We start from the raw sequence: 21,761 nt of genomic DNA, 5'->3' as shown, positions 1-21,761 counted from the left end.
TCAGTAATGTTACCTATATGCTTAATCTTACACAAAACTGCCAAATTGTTCCCTGTTTTTAATTCTCCCCAGTAACGTATGAGAGTTCCACTTGGTCCATGTACTTACCAACCCCTGGTCTTGTCAGTATTGTTTTTGTTTTACCCATTCTGGTCGGTGTGTAGTGTTACCACATTGTGGTCTTAGCTTGCATTTATCTCAAGGTAATGTGGGACTTCTTTTCATGTGCTTACTGACACCACAGTAACTGAGCTGACTCTCAAAGGCAGTATGCTGAATCTACACATATGACATTCCTGAAAAGAAAAACTACAGTGATGAAGTAGTAGTTGTTTCCAGGAGTTAAGAGTGGGGGAAGGATGTGGCTACAAGGGGTTATAGGAGAAACTTTTTTGTCTGATGGTAGAACTGTTCAGCAGCCTGATTTGGGATACTGAATTATAAGAATTTACATGTGTGTTAAAATTCATACAACTGTACACTGATACACGTCAGTTTGCTGTCTGTATGTTAACTTAAAAATAAAACTATTATGCTGTAAAGTAAATCACTGAATTTTTCAAAATATTCTTTGACATGAGACTTTTGTGAAATTTCCTAAAGTGTGAGGTAAGTGAGCCTAAGCACTAAAAAATCCCCTGGGGAAAAGGAAACTTTTTATTAATAAAATGGTAGCCTTTCTTTTTTCTTACTTGATGTATAGATTTTTGTATATCTTTCAAGCTCTAAGAAGTATTACCTTCTGTGGTTCTATTTTATGTAGATAGAGTTCAATAATATATCTTGTGGATAGGAATAAATGTACATTTGTTAATGTTCCCTGTGAGAACCTGTTAAAATTTAAAAATCATTCAGGCCAATAACTGCTCCCCAGAAAACCTATTAATTTGGAATTAAACTATCTTTTCCACTTTTCAGATGCAAAACATTTATCTTTATAAAAAATACATGTTTAAACATACAAGTTAAATATAGTGTAATCATTTGATAGTGCCATAATTTTCATGGCATTCATAATGATGCCAAAATAATGACCATGTTTTAAGTAATTGATATAATAGCAGAATCAATCTTTTTTTTTTTTCCTGCTAAGATTTTGCAGCAAGATGTAGAGCAACACTACATATAATTCTAAGGAAGCTATAGGGAAACAGTTTAGTTAATTGCTGAGCGACTTAAAATTATTAGGCAAACTGCAACCCTCACCATTCCCCAAATCATAGAGGCACAGTTCTTCCATAAGAGCAAAACTGATGGTATTATTATACGAAGTATTTTCCTGAATTTAAAATATTCACTATGGCCACAAGACTGTACCATACGAAGCAGCCTTCTGCCTCCCGGATCCTATATCCTGACCTCTTCATCCATGATCACTGTCCTCTAGACATGTGGGCTATTTTTTATTTCCTGACCCACACCAAATTTTTCCTCTAGTCAAGGCCCTTGAACCTGCTGTTACCTACAATAAGAAAGGGCTTCTCTTCAATCTTTTCATGGCTCAATTTTTTTTTAATATGCTTACAATCTCAACTTCTTATCTGTTACTCAGATAGGACTTTCCTGAGTTTTCTAATATAGATTGTTTTTTTTTTCATCACATCACACCTTTTAGTTATGTAACATTTATCACAATTTGAAAGCTGTTTATTTACTATCTGCCTGTTCCTAGATTGCAATGTCTAAGAGGATTATGAAGATGTCTGTTATTGCATTTTAATCTCCAATCCCTAGTACAGTGCCAAACAAGTATTAGGAATGCAATAACTATTTATAGCAAGAAGGCAGGAGGCAAAAGGACGAAATTTGTCTACTTTGCATTTATTTTCATTCTGCATTTAACATAGTGCTTGAGAGCTTGATTCTTTTTTACATTCATTATATTGAAAACTAATACGTGTGTGGCTATATACACATGGGTGGTGGTTTTCCTGGTGCATACATTTGAGAAAATTTAACTCTACACTTAAATGCTTAACAGTTCATTGAATCTAAATTGCATCTGTATTTAGGAAAATAATTGTTAGGAAAAAAGTTTCTCTGCTGTATGGAGAATGAATCAGAAGGCAGCAAAACTGGCATCAGAAAGGTACATTAGATGGCTGATGCAGTAACCTAGGTGACAGATGGAGGTGAAGTTCACTCTTATCAGATCCATAAGGGACACACAAAAAAATGAGTAATCAGTCAAAAACTTGAATAGAAAAATATCAGCTCTCTCTTCTTTGCATATAGTTAAAGAAACTGTCTACAGGAAGAAGGCCCATGTCTCAGCACATATTTCATTGCTATTGGGACTTGGTCCATGCATAATAGACATTTTATTATATATAATATTGATCTAAAATGAATGAACAATACTGTCATTCCAGAAACTTAGGGAACTTTATCCAATTTTCTCATCTTATACAAATTAAGACAGGGGAATAGAAAATTACAGAATTTTTATCAAAAAACCCCTCTCCTGTACTTTCCCCAAGTTCAAAGTTTAATAGGGGTAGAGAGGCTACTTGTGCCTCTTGGAATATCCCAGGAAATAAATAATGACCCTGTAGTAGTAAAAACAATAACAACAACATATAAGAGATGCTTACTATGTGCCATGTTCAATGTATTATGTCAATTACTACTCAAAATAAACTTAAGAGAAATTATTATCTTCTTTGTTTTTATACGAAGAGACTAAGGATGAGTGAAGTGAAGTAAGTTTACTAATGGTCATCAAGTAGTGAATGTCAAGGGTAGAAATGTGAATACTAGGGAAGTGTAGGTCCATTGCTTATGCTCTTACGGACTGCACTATACAGTAGGACTTGCTTTTTTGTTTTGGTCACCAGCCATGTATGCTGGACTTAGGTGCTATGGAAAAGATGAAAAGATTTTTTTTAAGAAGATAAATTTCAGGGAAAGGGAAATGCCATTATTATTACTTAATTAAACAGTGATTCCAGTTCCCTGGTGGCTCAGAGGTTAAAGCGTCTGCCTCCAATGAGGGAGACTCGGGTTCGACCCTTGGGTCGGGAAGATCCCTTGGAGAAGGAAATGGCACCCTACTCCAGTACTCTTGCCTGGAGAATCCCATGGATGGAGGAGCCTGGTGGGCTGCAGTCCACAGAGGCTGCAAAGAGTCGGACACGACTGAGTGACTTCACTTTCACTTTTCCAGTTCCAGTTCAGTCGCTCAGTCGTGTCTGACTCTTTGCAACCCCATGAAACAGTAATTACTGAACATTTATCAGAAGCAAGGCACTTCTCTAACAGTCTGGAGTATAGCAGATGACGAAACAGCATCTCTGTTCTCGTCCATCCTGGATTCTAGCTGAGTGAGACAGAAAGTAAAAAATTAAAACTATAAATCAGTAGGTGTCATATACAGAAATTTTCTAAGTACTGAAGACTGTAAATAATAAGGAAAGGTGAAACATAGAAGAGAACTGGAATTCTGAATACAGGCTTGAGGGACATTTGCAATAGTGCCCTGAATGGTCAGTGTAGGCACTGAGAAGGCAATACTTGAGCAAAGATGTGAAGAAGGTGAATAAAGTAGTGGATATCAGGAAGAAATGAATCAAACAGGGAACATAATACTAAATATGCTTTCTTAAATACTAAAAAAAATGTTATCATAACAGAACTGAGAAAAAATGAGAAATGTTATGCTCTCATTTAACACAAATGTGATGGATTCCCAAAAAGAGGCAGAACTTGCTAGAGAAAGCCAAAACCAGTCCTGCATTCTTTTTCTTTTACCCAGTTTGGGACCATATAATGGAAGTTAAAAGATTCAATGAGAAAGCAGTTCTTATGGAATAAGGTTGTTGGCCTAAGTGCAGAAAGAGCTGCAGCAGTTTCATATTCCCTCCTCACAGTGACATATGTTCCACCTCTCCCTCAAGGCAAGTGAAAAGCAAAGTCAAGAAACTCACTCATAGATGTCTACCAGTTAGCGAAGACTAAGAGATAACTGCTGTCTCTACTCAAAACAGAAAACTTGCATTATTTACTTCTTAATGCTGTTTCAGCACAGGGTAGACAGAGAATTCTTAGCAAAATTTGGCCTGTGGTCTCTAAAAGTCTAAAGAAGATAGGCTGGTTTGAACAATCCCTATAGTGAATCTGAGTCAGAAAAACACCATTACTTTCAGAAGCTAACAAGTAATTTTTCAGAGTCTGTTTTCCATTCATTCATTCTTCCTGAGCTAAATAGATGCCAGAAAGAGAGTCATGGTGGAATCATCTTGAAAAGACTGTTTATTTAGAGTTTATAATGCAACTCTAGTAAGAAAATGCTAGTAGAAAGTCAGAGTGGATGTATTTTTGGAGTGGAGTGAAGGACTGTCCTGAAACATCAAGTCCCTACAGCATGACCCATGTCAGGGAATAGTGCAATTCTCAAGGTTCCCAGAGGGAGGAAGGAGGAAGAGGGTTAGCTTCACAGAACCCATCCAACTCCCCCGTGAAAGAATGACTCAGCATGTAGGCCTCTTTCACCCAGAAAGTACAGTAAGATCTTTCTGCAAATGTAACCGTCCTTCCTACCTCGACCCTAATCTTGAAAAAAGCCAAAAGCAGCATAATAAAAAGAGGAGGAGCCTTTAGAACATGATGTAATAGGTGGGCTGCAGAAATCTAAGTCAGGCCTGATGAGAGAACAGAAAAATAAAAAAGAAAAAATTAAAGTGAGTGAGGGATTGAAGGATCAATTTAGATGAAATTAATACCTGAAAATGAGATTCCAAACTCTAAAATGAATGGAAAATTTTGACATTAGATATATATTGTCCAGATGTGGTATTGGATGGGGGAGGGGTAGATTCAACAGATGATGTTTAAAAAGAAAGATAGTTTCTAGACCATAGCTATGTAATTCCAGCATGTTCGATAAATCAGTTACAGAGAAATTCAACCATATTTTAAGCATCATTTCATAATAGAAGGCATACAGTGAAAGATGTTTAAACTTATAACATCTAAACATGACTGTATTTCTGTTACCATTCACTCTCCCTGTTATTAGGGGTGAACATCACCTATCACAATATATGAATGTCAATTAAATATCTTACAGGTATAAAGCAAATGGTGGTTAGAGGGTTAAGGGACTTCCCTGAGATAATTTAGTTCACAAATCATACCATAAACAAAAATAAACTCAACATGGATTAAAGATCTGAATGTAAGGCTGGACACTATAAAACTCTTATAGGAAAACATAGGCAGAACACTCTGACATAAACTGCAGCAATATCTTTTTCAATCTATCTCCTAGAGTAATGAAGGAAAAAACAAAACAAAACAAATGGGACCTAATTCAACTCAAAAGCTTTTGCATAGCAAAAGAAACCATAAGCCAAACAAAAAGACAACCCATGGAATGGGAGAAAATATTTGCAAAGGATGAAACAGACAAGGGATTAATCTCCAAAATTTACAAACAGTTCATGCAGCTCAATATCAAAAAACAAACAATCCAATTAAAATATAGGCAGAAAACCTAAATAGACATTTCTCCAAAGAAGACATACAGATGGCCGAGAGGCATGTGAAAAGATGCTCAACATTGCCAATTACTAGAGAAATGCAAATCAAAACTATAATGAGGTACCACTTCACACCAGTCAGAATGGCCATCATCAAAAAGTCTAACAATAAATGCTGGGGAGCGTGTGGAGAAAAGGGAACCATTCTACACTGTTGATGGGAATGTAAATTGGTTCAGCCACTATGGAAAACAGTATGGAGGTTCCTTAAAAAATTAAAAATAAAACTACCATATGACTAGCAATCCCACTCCTAGACATGTATATGGAGAAAAACTTTATTTTAAAGGATGCATGCACCCCAGTGTTCCCTGCCTCACTGTTTACAATAGCAAAGACGTGGAAGCACCAAAATGTTCATTGACAGATGAATGGGTAAAGATGATGTGGGACATATATACAATTGAGTATTACTCAGATTTTATAAAGAATGAAATAACGCTATTTACAGAAACATGGATGGACCTAGAGATTATCATCCTAAGTGAAGTAACAGACACAGAAGGATAAATATCATATGAAATTGCTTATATGCAGAAAGAAAGTGAAAGTGAAAGTCACTGAGTCATGTCTGACTCATTGTGACCCCATGGACTCTACAGTCCTTGGAATTCTCCAGGCCAGAATACTGGAGTGGGTAACCTTTCCCTTCTCCAGGGGATCTTCCCAACCTAGGGATCGAACCCAGATCTCCTGCATTGCAGGAAGATTCTTTACCAGCTAAGCCACAAGGAAAGCCCAAGAGTACTGGAGTGGGTAGCCTATCCCTTCTCCAGTGGATCTTCCCAACCCAGGAATTGAACCGGGGTCTCCTGCATTGCAGGTGAATTCTTTACCAACTGAGCTATCAGGGAAGCCCTTATATGCAGAATCTGATGCTAACAAACTTATTTACACACCAGAAACAGATTCCAGAAGTAGAAGATGAATTTACAGTTACCAGGGTGGGAAAGGTCAAGGAGGTGATAGATAGGGAGTTTGGGATTGACATGTACATACTGCTGTATTTAAAACAGATAACCAACAAGGACCTACAGTATATAGCACAAGGAACTCTGCTAAATATTCTGTAATAACCTAAATGGGAAAGGAATTGAGAAAGTATGCTGCTGCTGCTAGTCATGTCAGTCATGTCTGACTCTGTGCGACCACATAGACGGCAGCCCACCAAGCTCCCCCGTCCCTGGGATTCTCCAGGCAAGAACACTGGAGTGGGTTGCCATTTGCTTCTCTAATGCATGAAAGTGAAAAGTGAAAGTAAAGTTGCTCAGTCGTGTCTGACTCTTTGCAACCCCATGGACTGCAGCCTACCAGGCTCCTCTGCCCATGGGATTTTCCAGGCAAGAGTACTGGAATGGGTCGCCATTGCCATCTCCTGAGAAAGTATAGACACTTGTATAAGTATAACTGAATCATTTTGCTGCACACTTGAAACTAACGTGGCATTGGTAATAAATGATATTCCAATATAAAATAAAAATTTAAGTTATAAAAATTAAAGTCTAGAGCCAGACGTCTTGGAATGTGAAGTCAAGTGGGCCTTAGAAAGCATCACTACGAACAAAGCTAGTGGCGGAGATGGAATTCCAGTTGAGCTGTTTCAAATCCTGAAAGATGATGCTGTGAAAGTGCTGCACTCCAATATGCCAGCAAGTTTGGAAAACTCAGCAGTGGCCACAGGACTGGAAAATGTCAGTTTTCATTCCAATTCCAAAGAAAGGCAATGCCAAAGAATTCTCAAACTACCACACAGTTGCACTCATCTCACATGCTAGTAAAGTAGTGCTCAAAATTCTCCAAGCCAGACCTCAGCAATACGTGAACCGTGAACTCCCTGACATTCAAGCTGGTTTTAGAAAAGGCAGAGGAACCAGAGATCAAATTGCCAACATCTGCTGGATCATTGAAAAAGCAAGAGAGTTCCAGAAAAATATCTATTTCTGCTTTATTGACTATGCCAAAGCCTTGGACTGTGTGGATCACAATAAACTGTGGAAAATTCTGAGAGAGATGGGAATACCAGACCACCTGACCTGCCTCTTGAGAAACCTGTATGCAGGTTAGGAAGCAACACTTAGAACTGGACATGGAACAACAGTCTGGTTCCAAATAGGAAAAGGAATACATCAAGGCTGTATATTGTCACCCTGCTTATTTAACTTACATGCAGAGTACATCATGAGAAATGCTGGGCTGGAAGAAACACAAGCTGGAATCAAGATTGCCAGGAGAAATATCAATAACCTCAGATACGCAGATGATACCACCCTTATGGCAGAAAGGGAAGAGGAGCTAAAAAGCCTCTTGAGGAAAGTGAAAGAGGAGAGTGAAAAAGTTGGCTTGAAGCTCAACATTCAGAAAACGAAGATCATGGCGTCTGGTCCCATCACTCCATGGGAAATAGATGGGGAAACAGTGGAAACAGTGTCAGACTTTATTTTTGGGGGCTCCAAAATTGCTGCAGATGGTGACTGCGGCCATGAAATTAAAAGACACTTACTCCTTGGAAGAAAAGTTATGACCAACCTAGATAGTATATTCAAAAGCAGAGACATTACTTTGCCAACTAAGTTCTGTCTAGTCAAGGCTATGGTTTTTCCTGTGGTCATGTATGGATGTGAGAGTTGGACTGTGAAGAAGGCTGAGCGCCGAAGAACTGATGCTTTTGAACTGTGGTGTTGGAGGAGACTCTTGAGAGTCCCTTGGACTGCAAGGAGATCCAACCAGTCCAGTCTGAAGGAGATTAACCCTGGGATTTCTCTGAAAGGAATGATGCTAAAGCTGAAGCGCCAGTACTTTGGCCACCTCATGCGAAGAGTTGACTCATTGGAAAAGACTCTGATGCTGGGAGGGATTGGGGGCAGGAGGAGGAGGGGACGACCCAGGATGAGATGGCTGGATGGCATCATGGACTCGTTGGATGTGAGTCTAAGTGAACTCCGGGAGTTGGTGATGGACAGGGAGGCCTGGTGTGCTGCGATTCATGGGGTCGCAAAGAGTCGGACACGACTGAGCGACTGAACTGACTGAAAAATTAAAATAAAAACTACCTTGATGTAGAAATAAGCTAAAAGTGTCTAAATTTTTCTAATTTATTATAATTTGGCTAATGAAATAATGGGTTTATGAAGCTTCAGTTCAGTTCAGTTCAGTCCAGTTGCTCAGTCGTGTCCAACTCTTTGCGACCCCATGAATCCCAGCACGCCAGCCCTCCCAGTCCATCACCAACTCCCGGAGTTCACTCAGACTCACGTCCATCGAGTCAGTGATGCCATCCAGCCATCTCATCCTCGGTCGTCCCCTCCTTCTCCTGCCCCCAATCCCTCCCAGCATCAGAGTCTTTTCCAATGAGTCAACCCTTCGCATGAGGTGGCCAAAGTACTGCAGTTTCAGCTTTAGCATCATTCCTTCCAAAGAAATCCCAGGGCTGATCTCCTTCAGAATGGACTGGTTGGATCTCCCTGCAGTCCAAGGTACCCTCAAGAGTCTTCTCCAACACCACAGTTCAAAAGCATCAATTCTCATGAAGCTTATAATGTAATTATTTAAGTAATTTAAGTAGTTTAATATTTGTTGAAGTTAATGAAGAATAATCAATTTCAAATGTACCCTTTTTTAAAATTTGGAAGTTTTTTCTGAAAATTATTAAGAACTAATTTTAAAATAAAGAATGCAGGTGTTTATTAACAAAGTTAAAGGGAGATAATTTGGTTAAATAATTTTTACCTGGAATTATCAAGATATTGCTATTGACTTTAAAAATCATCACTTTAAATTTTCCTTCTAAGAACTATTATTGAAAAATAGTTTTCCATTAAGAATAAGAAATATATGATTACTATCTCAAATTATTACCACCAACAATCACTACCACCTCAAATTTAAAAGGCCTTATTCTTCCATTTGGAATCATTTAAGAAGAATATGTATTTACTCAATTTCTCTTATATAATATATATTTGATAAGATTAAAAAAGGCATTATCCAAAGTTGCAGATTTGTGTGTACATTCGTAGGTATAGGACACCAGGCTTTTAGAATGATGATTATTTAAAGAAACTAAATAAATATTTGGTTATTCTAAGACTTAGATGAAGGGAGGAGATACTAGAATAAAATAGGTAAAATAGATTTTAAAAATTGATAATTTATTAACATAATTCCTAGCATCTATTCTCTTGCTCAAAGCTTATAATTTATTATTATTGAAAAGTAACTGAGGGAGTTCCCTGGTGGCCTAATAGATAGGATTCTCGGCTTTCACTGCCATGGCCCAAGTTCAATTCCTGGTCTGCGAACTGAAATCCTGCATGCCCCACAGTCTCCTTCTGTACATATTCTTAAAGTTCATACACAGTACATTTTGCACATGATTTTAAAATCTTCAAAACTCTCACTGTTTTTTATCATATTGTATTCAACTCTGAATTTAATTGATGCTCAACAGGTGTTTATATTTAAGATGGCTGTGTGTATGTGTCTGCTTTTCCCCATTTGGCGTAGCTGACTATTGGATTGACAAAGAATCAGGGAAGATGCCTCAGCTGGAGGCAGTGGTAGGATGATAAATCTACTTTTATGCATCTGCAACTTGAAGACCTATTTACTGGATGGGGATGAGCAGAGCATAAGCCTTTCACTGGCCATTGATTGGTAAATTTAGTTTGTGTTAAAATAATGTCACGTATGATGTACTACATTATTTAATTATCCTTAACATAGTTCTAGTCTACTACATAACTTTTAAATAGTAAAAAATGAAATTGTTTTTAGAACATTACAAATTTTTCACCACTTTTCTTCCAAAAAATACCACTCATTTTTAAGTGAAAAAAAAAAAACCTCTTCAACTGAGGTAAAAAAAAAAAAAAAAAAAAACAGCAATAACTATTGTAACAAAGAAAAGGATGTTGAAATATTAAAACCAACAAATGAGATGACTGTAGATCAGTTTTAGCTAGTTTGTGGATCTAACTTAATTTCTCGGTCCTATGCTTTCACCAGTTAGAAAACTGTCATAGTCTCTAATAGCACCATATGACTTTGCTGTGTAGTATTTACCTAAGGTAAAACTTAGTAAAACTTTGATCATTGCCTGCCACCCCAAGAGACTGCAAACTCCATGAGGACAGAATTATGGCTTTTGCTACCCCATAGTTATATACCCAGTTACTAGCATAGAACTAGCTGAAATACTAGTCACTTCTATAGTTTATATCTTGAGTTTTTCCCTTACTTACTGTATCTCAAATGTGTTTTCAAAAGCAATTTATAAAAAGGGACTGTTAACCTGCACAAAAGAACACAAATAGGGCATTTATTTCTTTCTACCAAGGTTATATTGACAAGTTATATTCAGTTTGTTTTGGCCATTTAATTTAAATGTGCCTAAATAAATTATAGAACTTGTTATTTATCTGTCTCACTTCATAGACTTTGGTTCTACTACGATACTTGTGTTCATGGCAGGGTTTCAATTATTTCGAGGACCTTGGCTTAAAAAGCACCTTTTGTTTTCTCCACTATTATGTTATTTGGTATTCATATGGTTTTATTTATAAATAAGTAGAGAATGTAATTATCAGGACTACTTATTTAGCATTTACATAGCACTTTATCTTGAGAGTTACATAATGATTTCATAATAATATAGAATTATTACCATATTTGCCCTCTTATTTTACTCTGTAGGGATTAATGTGATTTGAAGTTAAATTTTATTTTTACCCTAAATCACTAATCTGTAACTTAAAAGTGTTTTGTTTGTTTGTTTGTTTCCTTTTAAAAGATACATATTCTCTAGCATACAGAAGAAATGAATAGCAAATAACCTTCCCAGTAAAGCAAACTGGAGAGGTCTTTTACATCTCAAAACAATCCAAGTATTTTTCTTATTTTTACAGAGAAAAGGAAGACTATAGGTGAATGGTGTGGTGTATTACACTAGAAATATATGACTAGGGAAATCTTAACCCCTACTCCACCATCAAAATTCAGGAAGAGTTGGACTATTTTCAGAACTATTCTATGTCTTGTTTTTAAGTCAGAAAAGTAAAATATTATTTTCCTCATCTAACTTACAAAGATATAGAAGGAGAAAAAGTGTGCACACCAACAGTCTCAGGAAAAAAAAAGCCCCAATATCTGGAAAGTGTAAATTGTTTTCCTCTAGAAATGAAAAAAGCACTTTAAGTTTTCACATACCTAAGAAGTTAATCAAGCTGTTGCTTGTATGATTGAGGGGATTAAAACTGCTAACTTTAAATATCTACACACTGAAGAGAAAGATATCCAGATATTGAAGCAGCAGCATTTTTTTCTACTTTCATATTCAGTATGGTTGCCTCAAAATAGAATTTTTGTAGGAAAACTATGAGACAACATTCAACAAGTCATCCTATAAATTTTCTCAATAGAAGATAAAAGATTTTTTTTGAAAATGGGATGACAAGGAGAGGTTAACTTTTTGGGTAATGACTGAATTGCAGGTTAAACTATGCTTTAGTTACACATAACAATTAAGAAAATACACTTTCTAAACATTTTTCCCAGGTATTAGATAATATCATTTAATATGTTATTAAACTAATAAAATAACTGAATACTGGATTATTTCTATCTTTTAGAGCTTTCAATCAAAAGTACAAGATAAATTTAAAATGGAGTGACTGATGCAGACTGAGGACCTCGAGCCACACTACTAGGTAAATTCAATCTTTAAAGTTATTTAGTGGGCTAATAGAATGTATATCCATACTAGCTTCTACTGTATGATGGTAGAATCAGATAATTATAACAATTAAAATTGATCAGTTAACTACACTTATAAGTAAGCAGTACTGAGCAAATGAACCTGATGGAAAAAATCAGAAGAAAAAAACAAAACAGAAAACAAAATTTGGAAAATAGTGACAGATATAAAATGTAACCAGTTACCATTATCATGTATGAACATATAATTCTAAAATATTTTTTGAGAGAACATGCCAAATCACCTTTTATTTATACAGAAAAGTCATATTTAGCAAAGGACGCATCAAGGGCAGAGTGGCTATGGCCCAAGAGACAAGGCAGGGAGGTGAGAGGCCTTCTGCAATCCTGCTTCAGGAGAAGGGATCTGGGGCAAAGTGATGAGATGATAAGTAGGTGGTGAATGCTGGCAGCCACAGAAAGGAGAAAGCTCCAGTTGCATCAACGCAGTTGGCAGGTCATGCGTGGAACTCACCTCAACTCACTGCTACTAGCGGTGCCGGGGTGGGGAGGAGGAGGGTGGCAGGAAACTGGAGTGAGAGCCACACCTGGTTCCTGGAAAACTCCCACCAAGTGACACAGGAACGAACCCCAGGATGGCGTGAAGTGTATATAAATGTACACATTTATCATTATAAATCTCTATTTCTATCCACATACTTAATCATTATTTTGTTACTTCTAATTATCTGTTGCTTTTAAGCAAGCCTAATGTCTCTATAATCTTGGTTTTCAAGTCAAATGTGGTTGACAAAAACTACTTAACAAATGTTAGTAAAATTTTGTGTGTTTGTGTGTGTGTGTATATATATATACATGATATAAAATAAATATATTTTATACATTGAAATAGATTGCATAACTTTGTGTATGTTCATTAAAATCCATATATTAATATTTATATGTAAAATCTGGTTCAGTGTATGTATACACATGACAGAAGTAGATTGGAAAATCTGAGATGGATGTTACATTGTAACTATTTGGTTTCTGACTTTGAAGAAGTCACATAAGTCTTTTATAACCCACATGGACTTCTTATAACCAGTAGCAGGAGGATGAATTCTTTCTTTCATAATTGCCTGCATAAGAAATGTGCCCACCACTACTGAAATCCTGTATCTTTAAGCACTTAAATTGTTTGGACACCTGTGATGGTCAAACAGTTCCTGAAATGCACTAACTCTACAGTTTTCCCCAGTCTTCCAAGGTCTTTGATCTTGGACAGTCATGTAGGAGAGGAGAATGATTTTCCTTCTACACTTGTAGATTCTTGGTTGAGACATCATTGCATTAATAAGATTCACAAGAGAAAAGAAAAAAAAAAATAGGAAACAGAAATGTAATAACATGTATACTTTCTGTATACATAGGAGATACCCAGGAAAGCTAAGTCCTTCAAATGGCCCAAGCCACCTCCTTACATACAGTGTCTGGTTAAAGACCAAAGATGTTGTGAGCAAGGGAGCCAGTTAAGGGCACTTATTGAGTAAAGCACTGTCAACAAGGGGATAGTTGTTAGGCAGATTCAAGTCTCTGCCTTCACCATTGGTAAGTTTCTAGCTATTTAGCCACACTCTTCTTTCTGGTACAGGGATGGAGATACTCATACAAATGGAGATTTCTGTTATTTGAATGCCTCTTACAAAAGGTAACTTCCACTCATTTTTAAGCTTCACACCTGTATCTGCTGTTTGTTAAAAATAATAAGCCTAAAATAATCCTTATGCTGAAGAGACATATTTTGGGTTGGTAAATTCTGCTTCTCTTCAACAAGAATTATGTCATTTCAGTAAAGCCTATGAAAGTCACTCAGTAGTGTTCTCCAGGCCAGAATACTGGAATGGGTAGCCATTCCCTTCTCCAGGGGATCCTCCCAACCCAGGGATCGAACCAGGGTCTCCTGCATTGCAGGTGGATTCTTTACCAACTGAACTATCAGGGAAGCCCTGGTAAAGCCTATTTGTACTTAAATTGTAGAAAGTCTCTCTTGGAATTACTAGGAAGTTATTCTAGTCACGGTCCTAGCAAAATAATATTCACAACAAAGATAAAATCTCTAAACTCAGTCTTACATTCTTCCAGTTTGAAAAGAAATCCTTGTTGATATGATGCAAATTTTAAAATGTATAGAACAGAGGCCTCTATCACTAAATAGTTTGTAATTCAATTATCTGGAGGAGATTATTCTAAACTGAGTCTAAGGTATCAGATGCATTTATGTAACTAAATTAAAAGCTGATTTTTAAATTTCTACCTACCGTCCAGATGTTTTGTCTAGAAGGTAGCAGGCAGCTGCATCCTGGGAAATACTGAGTGATAAATCTCTCTCTCTCGTTTTTTTTTTTTTTTTTTTCCCCAGATAGATGTTTGTCTCAGGGTAGACACTACTGGAAATGTTATATCTATAACTAAGCAAGTAAATATGCTGAGGAAGTGATTTTGATTTTTCTTTTTTAATAAGGCCAAGTGGAAAATTTGGAAAGATAGGAAACAACAAGCTTGTTTGGTTCAAGAATCATACAAGTTTAGAAAGTTTCCCAGATGATTCATATGATAGCATTGTATAAAAGATATGTGACAGTTTAGATAGTTTGGGGTTTCAGAAATTAAGTATCCCCCACAGAAGAGATTTTAGCAATAAACATCCTCATGCCAATGATTCATATTCCCCCTTGTTTTACTTTTGTAGAGACACAATCTAATTAATTTAGTCATTTTTAATGAGGGAAATTTATTCTTTGAAGTTATGTGAATAAAAAGTCATTAATTTTTTTTAATATTCCTTCAAATTTCTGATTCTACTACCACTGTTTACCCAAAAAGCCTTTTTTGACTTTCTCCTAGAAACTCACATTTTTCTAGTCACTTGCTGTCCTTCTTCAGAATCAGCTTCAGAGATCAAAGCTACTATTTTCATCCAGTTCTATTCAGCCATTCAAATGGCTTTTTTTTTTTTTTCCTTTTTATGGGATTGCAACAAACTGAAACTCTGATCACATTCTCTGCACCAAGCTACAATGACTCCATTCTCTGTCATTACTGAGAAAAGGTAGGACGGTTCCTATAAGAAGATATCTTAAATTTGATACTCTTACAAATAATAAAATTGCATGTTTTTGGTTAAAATAAGTCCCTTGGAGATAAAATACATAAAAATGTACTCATCTATTTAAGTATAAAGTTGCTTACTAAAATGAATCTAAGTGTGTGGGAAGGAAAGTGTATTTTAATCCACAGGTTTCATAAATAGAAAAACATCATTCTCATGTTCCTACTATCAACAAGTAACTATAAATTCCCTAATTTCTGAAACAAATTAAAGGCTACATACTACATTAAATAGTAAAATGTGTATAATTTTGTATTAAAAACATTGTTTTTCCAGTATGCCACTAAAATGCATAACACATAAACTATTTTCAGTAAAAGGCCCTCTTCTGAGAAAGCTACTTAATCTGACACTCTTAAAGAAAATGCATTCAATTTTTATAGTAATGCAGGAAGGTATGAAAAGTACTGGTAGATTAAGCAGGCCCCTCTGTCTACTTGGAAACTCCAAAGAGAGACTTTTACTCCTTGTTTTGCTTGGGTCTCCTTTTTACTGAAATCTTTCCCTCTCATTATCTACTTCAGAAAATGCAGGATCAGCAAAGTTAGCTTTCCAATAAAATAAAAAAATATTTTTACCTTCATCTCTTTTATCTCCCTTTATTACAACTACTACATAACAGTGTCAACTCCCAGGAAAACCTTAGGCAATGGCTTGGTTTCTTCTATAGCTAGTTTTTCTACTTTTCTGTTTATGAGTAAGGGTTAGGGGTGGTATTTTTAGAGTTTTGTCTCAAAGTGACAGGAAAGAAGAGTGCAACTAATATAAGTACAATAGACCTCTAACCTGCCTTTGGATCTGGTTGAAAATTCTGATGGTGTGTGTTGAGTCAGGGGGGTTGTTTTTGTGGGTGGATAAATGATGAACTATATGTGAAGGGATATTTCCTTGATATCTTTGATGCAATGAAGTTTAAAAAAAAAATTAGGTGCAAAACACTTCAGAACACAATCCTTTCCCATCTTTTCCATTCAGTGCAATAAGGCTTTAAGACATTAATGCCTAACTTCCCAATTTGGCATCACATTTACCTGGCTCAGCATATTTTTCAACACTGCAGCAAAGCCAACTCTTTTCCAGACCTCTATCCCTCCATACATTAATTACATTCTCCACCCCATGCCCAACAGTGCCCCTCCTATCTCAAGGAGGGGGAAAGGATAATCAAAGCAGGGTCCCCATACATCAGTAGTGCTCCTTTGCTCCATCGGCATCCTGTCTTTACTATGACAATGTCCTGTGTAAATATAAAGTTGTCTTATGGGATTAGACGAGCTTCTTTTCCTTTGGCCCTGACAGGACTGCTGTCCCTGGTGCTGAACCATGTTACCCGACCAGGGAGTCTGCTGCCAGGTCAATGGGGCTGGATAGAAAACCTGGCTCACTGATCTTAAGAACGCTCAGGTGCAAAAACAAGAGATACTTTGGTCACAGGAGCAGAACCCATCCCCCAACACACACACAGACAAAAACATCTGCCGGGTGTACGCCAGGACCCCATTTGTAGTTTTCTCTTCCAGACCCCCACCCAAACGCCTCCAACATGGCCTCAAATACCAGCATGTATCAGCACAGCCCACCTAGACATCAGATTGCAGTACTATCAAAATGCTGCTCCCCAAACGCAAAGTCTTTATGGCGTTAGCGTTACCATTCTAAAAGAAAGAAATAAAACCCATTAAATAAATAAATAAACGAAAGTGACCTTCCTTTTCTCTCCCTCCTTTTCCTGCCCCACATATTCACATTCTTCTAAATAACAAAGCCCCAAATCCCAGAAGAGTCTTTTAAATCTGGGTGGTCTCCCTAGTTCCTCGGTCCCCACCCCTTCCCCCACCTCTCTGAAACAAAACGACGCCGAAAAGGGCATATCTTACCCCGGGTAGAGCGATAGCAGGAGCAGAATCCACACCGTCATTTTCTGTGAAAATACAGGAGTCGAGTAGACTGAGCTTCCTGTGCTCCATATATTTGTCAAACTCATCGTTTTTGTTTTTTTTTTTCTCCCCTGCCTTTAGCCTCTGGGTTGCAGAAGAATCCCTCCCCTTTGTATTATTATTATGCTTATGATCTGATGGTAGCTCCCCCCACCTGCCTCTAGTAGGTCCGTCACTGGGGAGCTGTATTGCTACCAGCTTCGGGAATTAATATTCAGGGGGCAGAAATAACATCAGCACAAACGCTTGCAGATACCATCAAAGCATCAGCTCAGGGAGCAGCTTTCAAGTCTAGGGGAATAATATAATTGAGGCAGGGGGAGGGTACAGGGAGAGAGGCATAGGAGACAAATAAGAGAATGAGAAACGCGGGCACACTCTTACACATATTCATGTCCCCCCCACCCACCACCACCATTCACACATATTCTCCCAGGTCCATCGTTTTAGGTTTGTTTATGTTTGTTTTGCTTTGCTTTTTCTTTTAGAGGGCAGCAAGTATGTATGTGTGTTGGGGGTGTGTGTATGTGTTTAAAAGAAATACTCGAGTCTCTGCGTGATTAACCATCACGCAGATTAACTATGAGGTCAAAGTGGAAGCGATGCGTGCTGCTGCAGAAGGAATTAACACATGCGTGGTGTCTTGCCAGCACTGTTTAACTCTTTGGTGCACACACATGCATGCAAAGAGAGGCTTTCCTGGGGACAAGAGAAGATGCTTTAGCAATTTGTATACTATATCACCAGTGACAGAAGGTGTCTCTTCAAATCTGCCAAGAATCCTTATTTAAAATCACGCAACATTAGAAATCATGGTTACATCGTAGGGGAAGGGGGAGCAGGTGTTGGGGGAGGAGTGGTTGTTTCTCTGTAAACCATCCATTAAGAAAACAGATTCAGTGAATTTTTAACTTGAATGAAGGGAGAAAACATTGATAGAATTACAAAACAAGAAAAATCTATGCTCCTCAGCATTCACTCCTCCTCCTTCTGCTCTCCATCCCTAGTGAAAGTGTAAAGATACAAACTACTTGGATATTAAATAATATAAATATAAATGCATGAAAATAGCTGCCTAAACATTCAGAAAACGAAGATCATGGCATCCAGTCCCATCACTCCATGGGAAATAGATGGGGAAACAGTGTCAGACTTTATTTTGGGGGGCTCCAAAATCACTGCAGATGGTGATTGCAGCCATGAAATTAAAAGATGCTTACTCCTTGGAAGAAAAGTTATGACCAACCTAGACAGCATATTCAAAAGCAGAGACATTACTTTGCTGACTAAGGTCCGTCTAGTCAAGGCTATGGTTTTTCCTGTGGTCATGTATGGATGTGAGAGTTGGACTGTGAAGAAGGCTGAGCACCAAAGAATTGATGCTTTTGAACTGTGGTGTTGGCGAAGACTCTTGAGGGTACCTTGGACTGCAAGGAGATCCAACCAGTCCATTCTGAAGGAGATCAACCCTGGGATTTCTTTGGAAGGAATGATGCTAAAGCTGAAACTCCAGAACTTTGGCCACCTCATGCGAAGAGTTGACTCACTGGAAAAGACTTTGATGCTGGGAGGGATTGGGGGCAGGAGAAGAAGGGGACGACTGAGGATGAGATGGCTGGATGGCATCACTGACTTGATGGACGCAAGTCTGAGTGAACTCGGGGAGCTGGTGATGGACAGGGAGGCCTGGCGTGCTGCAATTCATGGGGTCACAAAGAGTCGGACACGACTGAGCGACTGAACTGAACTGACTGAAAGACTATAGACCACAGAATAGGGGCCTGCTTCTTGAAAGGATGGTGGATAAAGGGGAAGGTCAAGGTGACATTAACAATATAAAGGGAATTCTATTTACTCTGTGGGGACTTTTGTTGCTTTGCTTGGTGATAATTCTGAAAATTTCTGGAGTGGAAGAGTGATGTTAGCATCCTTCTTTCTTGTCTAGAATGTTACCATGGATACTGATACATGGGAGATATCCTTTTATGTCACCATAGTTCATCCACTGCAGAGGAAACCCCATTCTCTCATCATGGAGAAGCAAGTGGAGGAGTGTTTCAAGGTTCCTGCAACACTGAGATCATAGCAAAGATGTTCATGAAAAATTCCAAGTGAAGAGGATCAATCAGACCCCTTCCTGGAACACAGCAGGGAGTCAGTCCAAAACCAGTGCCTCTTCTACAAGAAAGTCTTCCAGGTAAGGAACTTGAGTAAAGAGTCCAGGATGCATAGGAATACAACATGTGATGAGTAGATGCACACTTCATCTGCAAACATAAAATACACTTAACGACAGTAGAGAGAAAAACTGTTGGCTTCCTTTAGACTGAGGCATCATATTCTGACGCCTAACAGACAGGCCTGGAAACCTGCATGCCTTCAGAATTTAGACAGTTATTTATGGCATTTGAACAAAATCCAATTAAAACAACAACAGCATTCACATGTAGTAGTCAACTTTTTTTTTTTTTTTTTTGGTGGTGATTAAATTAGACACAGAAAAAAATGAAAATGTCTTCCTTTGCAATTTTCTTATTCCTTACTGCACTGTGAGGAATTTTGGCCCTCCTTATATTTATCCTTTTTTTTTTTCTTATTTTAGAAAACAAGTCTACATTGTTAATAGCTGTGTATTTATTTTCAGTTAAGACATTCTATCATATTTTTGTAGGCCAAAGCTTACATGTTCACATTCCTACAAAAACCAAGCAAGTGAGAGAAGTGAAAAAAGAAAAGGAAGAGCTAGCTCTGAATCAGGATAGTAGTGGAAACCACGCACACTGGAGGGCTTGTACCCCGTCTGAATGGCGTTGCCAGTGTTCTGTTCCAGTCAGTTGCCAGAGGAAACAGGAATACAATTATAAGAAATATCCTAATTTTTCAAATACACAGGAGGCCAAACTGAAATGATATACAGACCATTAAGCTGCAAATAAAAACGGATGTGCCAATTCTGTCTTCTACCAAACAGAACATTTCCAGTTTTCCAATGTAAGTTATTTTTTTTCTTTGAATTTAGTGACAAGCATAGCTAAGCAGTGAGAATGAATGCTATCACATTCACAAAGTAGTAATTCAGATTTGATTCCTTACTGGTATCATAATGATCCCTGTAAATTATAAGTTATTTCAATAATGGAACACATGCCAGCATATTAAGAGAAATCTATAGAGGAAATTATACTATTAAAATGTCTGGGTACAATTTTAACTATGCTATTTATGGCTTGCAAGTTGCAGTTTGCCTTGGTGGATCTTTCCTATCTGGTGGCTGCTATTTGAAAAAAAAAATAGTATCTTAATATATTTTCTAAGATTTAACCACATACATATTCACTGGTATTTGTAAGAGACTTCATCTAATAATTTTTTGTAATCACCTTCTAGTTATGAGTATAATCACCTTTTATTCTTGTCCATTTTTAAGTTTATGTTTGATGCATATTTGCTGCTGCTGCTAAGTCACTTCAGTCGTGTCTGACTCTGTGCGACCCCATAGACGGCCGCCCACCAGGCTCCACCATCCCTGGGATTCTCCAGGCAAGAACACTGGAGTGGGCTGCCATTTCCTTCTCCAATTGATGCATATTTAAACAATCATAATTTGATAAATATGTCCATATTTTCACCGCAAACAATATGCATATTGCTGTATGAAAAGTGAAAGTGAAGTCCCTCAGTCATGTCTGACTCTGCAACCCCATGGACTGTCACCCACCAGGCTCCTCCATCCATGGGATTTTCCAGGCAAACATACTGGAGTGGGTTGCCATTTCCTTCTCCAGGGGAATCTTCCTGACCCAGGGATCAAACCCAGGTCTCCCACATTGCAGGCAGACTCTTTACCAACTGAGCCACAACCCACACTAAAATTTTGAAATTATTAAAAAGTAGAAAGAAAAAACTACCACCTGCATCTTCTTATTGAAACAAGCCATTGTCAATATATTGGAGAATTGTTTGGTAGACTAATTTTATCTGAATGAAGATTATTTTAATTTGATATTGTGTTGTTATTATTACTATTACTATTGTCACAGAGAAACGCTGGGCTGGAAGAAGCACAAGCTGCAATCAAGATTGCCGGGAGAAATATCAATAACCTCAGATATGTAATGACACCAAACTTATGGCAGAAAGTGAAGAGGAACTAAAAAGCCTCTTGATGAAAGTGAAAGAGGAGAGTAAAAAGTTGGCTTAAGTCTCAACATTCAGAAAACTAAGATCATGGCATCTGGTCCCATCGCTTCATGGGAAATAGATGGGGAAACAGTGGAAACAGTGTCAGACTTTATTTTGGGGGCTCCAAAATCACGGCAGATGGTGGTTGCAGCCATGAAATTAAAAGATGCTTACTCCTTGATACGAAAGTTATGACCAACCTAGATAGCATATTCAAAAGCAGAGACATTACTTTGCCGA

The 21,761-nt window shown here is 37.6% G+C and overlaps 1 protein-coding gene across 1 annotated transcript in view; it reads right to left on the bottom strand.

Moving 5' to 3' along the window:
* The window catches only part of GABRG2 (gamma-aminobutyric acid type A receptor subunit gamma2), a 129,935-nt gene extending 112,549 nt beyond the window's left edge, over positions 1–17,386 (bottom strand). The window contains exon 1 of the mRNA XM_052643029.1: positions 17,280–17,386. Coding sequence (XP_052498989.1) covers positions 17,280–17,386 — 107 coding nt within the window. The remainder of the gene's footprint in view (positions 1–17,279) is intronic.
* Positions 17,387–21,761: the final 4,375 nt, after the last annotated feature.

The sequence above is a fragment of the Budorcas taxicolor genome, chromosome 7, assembly GCF_023091745.1.
Source record: "Budorcas taxicolor isolate Tak-1 chromosome 7, Takin1.1, whole genome shotgun sequence".
NCBI classification, from domain to species: Eukaryota; Metazoa; Chordata; class Mammalia; order Artiodactyla; family Bovidae; genus Budorcas; species Budorcas taxicolor.
This window is presented reverse-complemented; position numbering and strand designations above follow the sequence as displayed.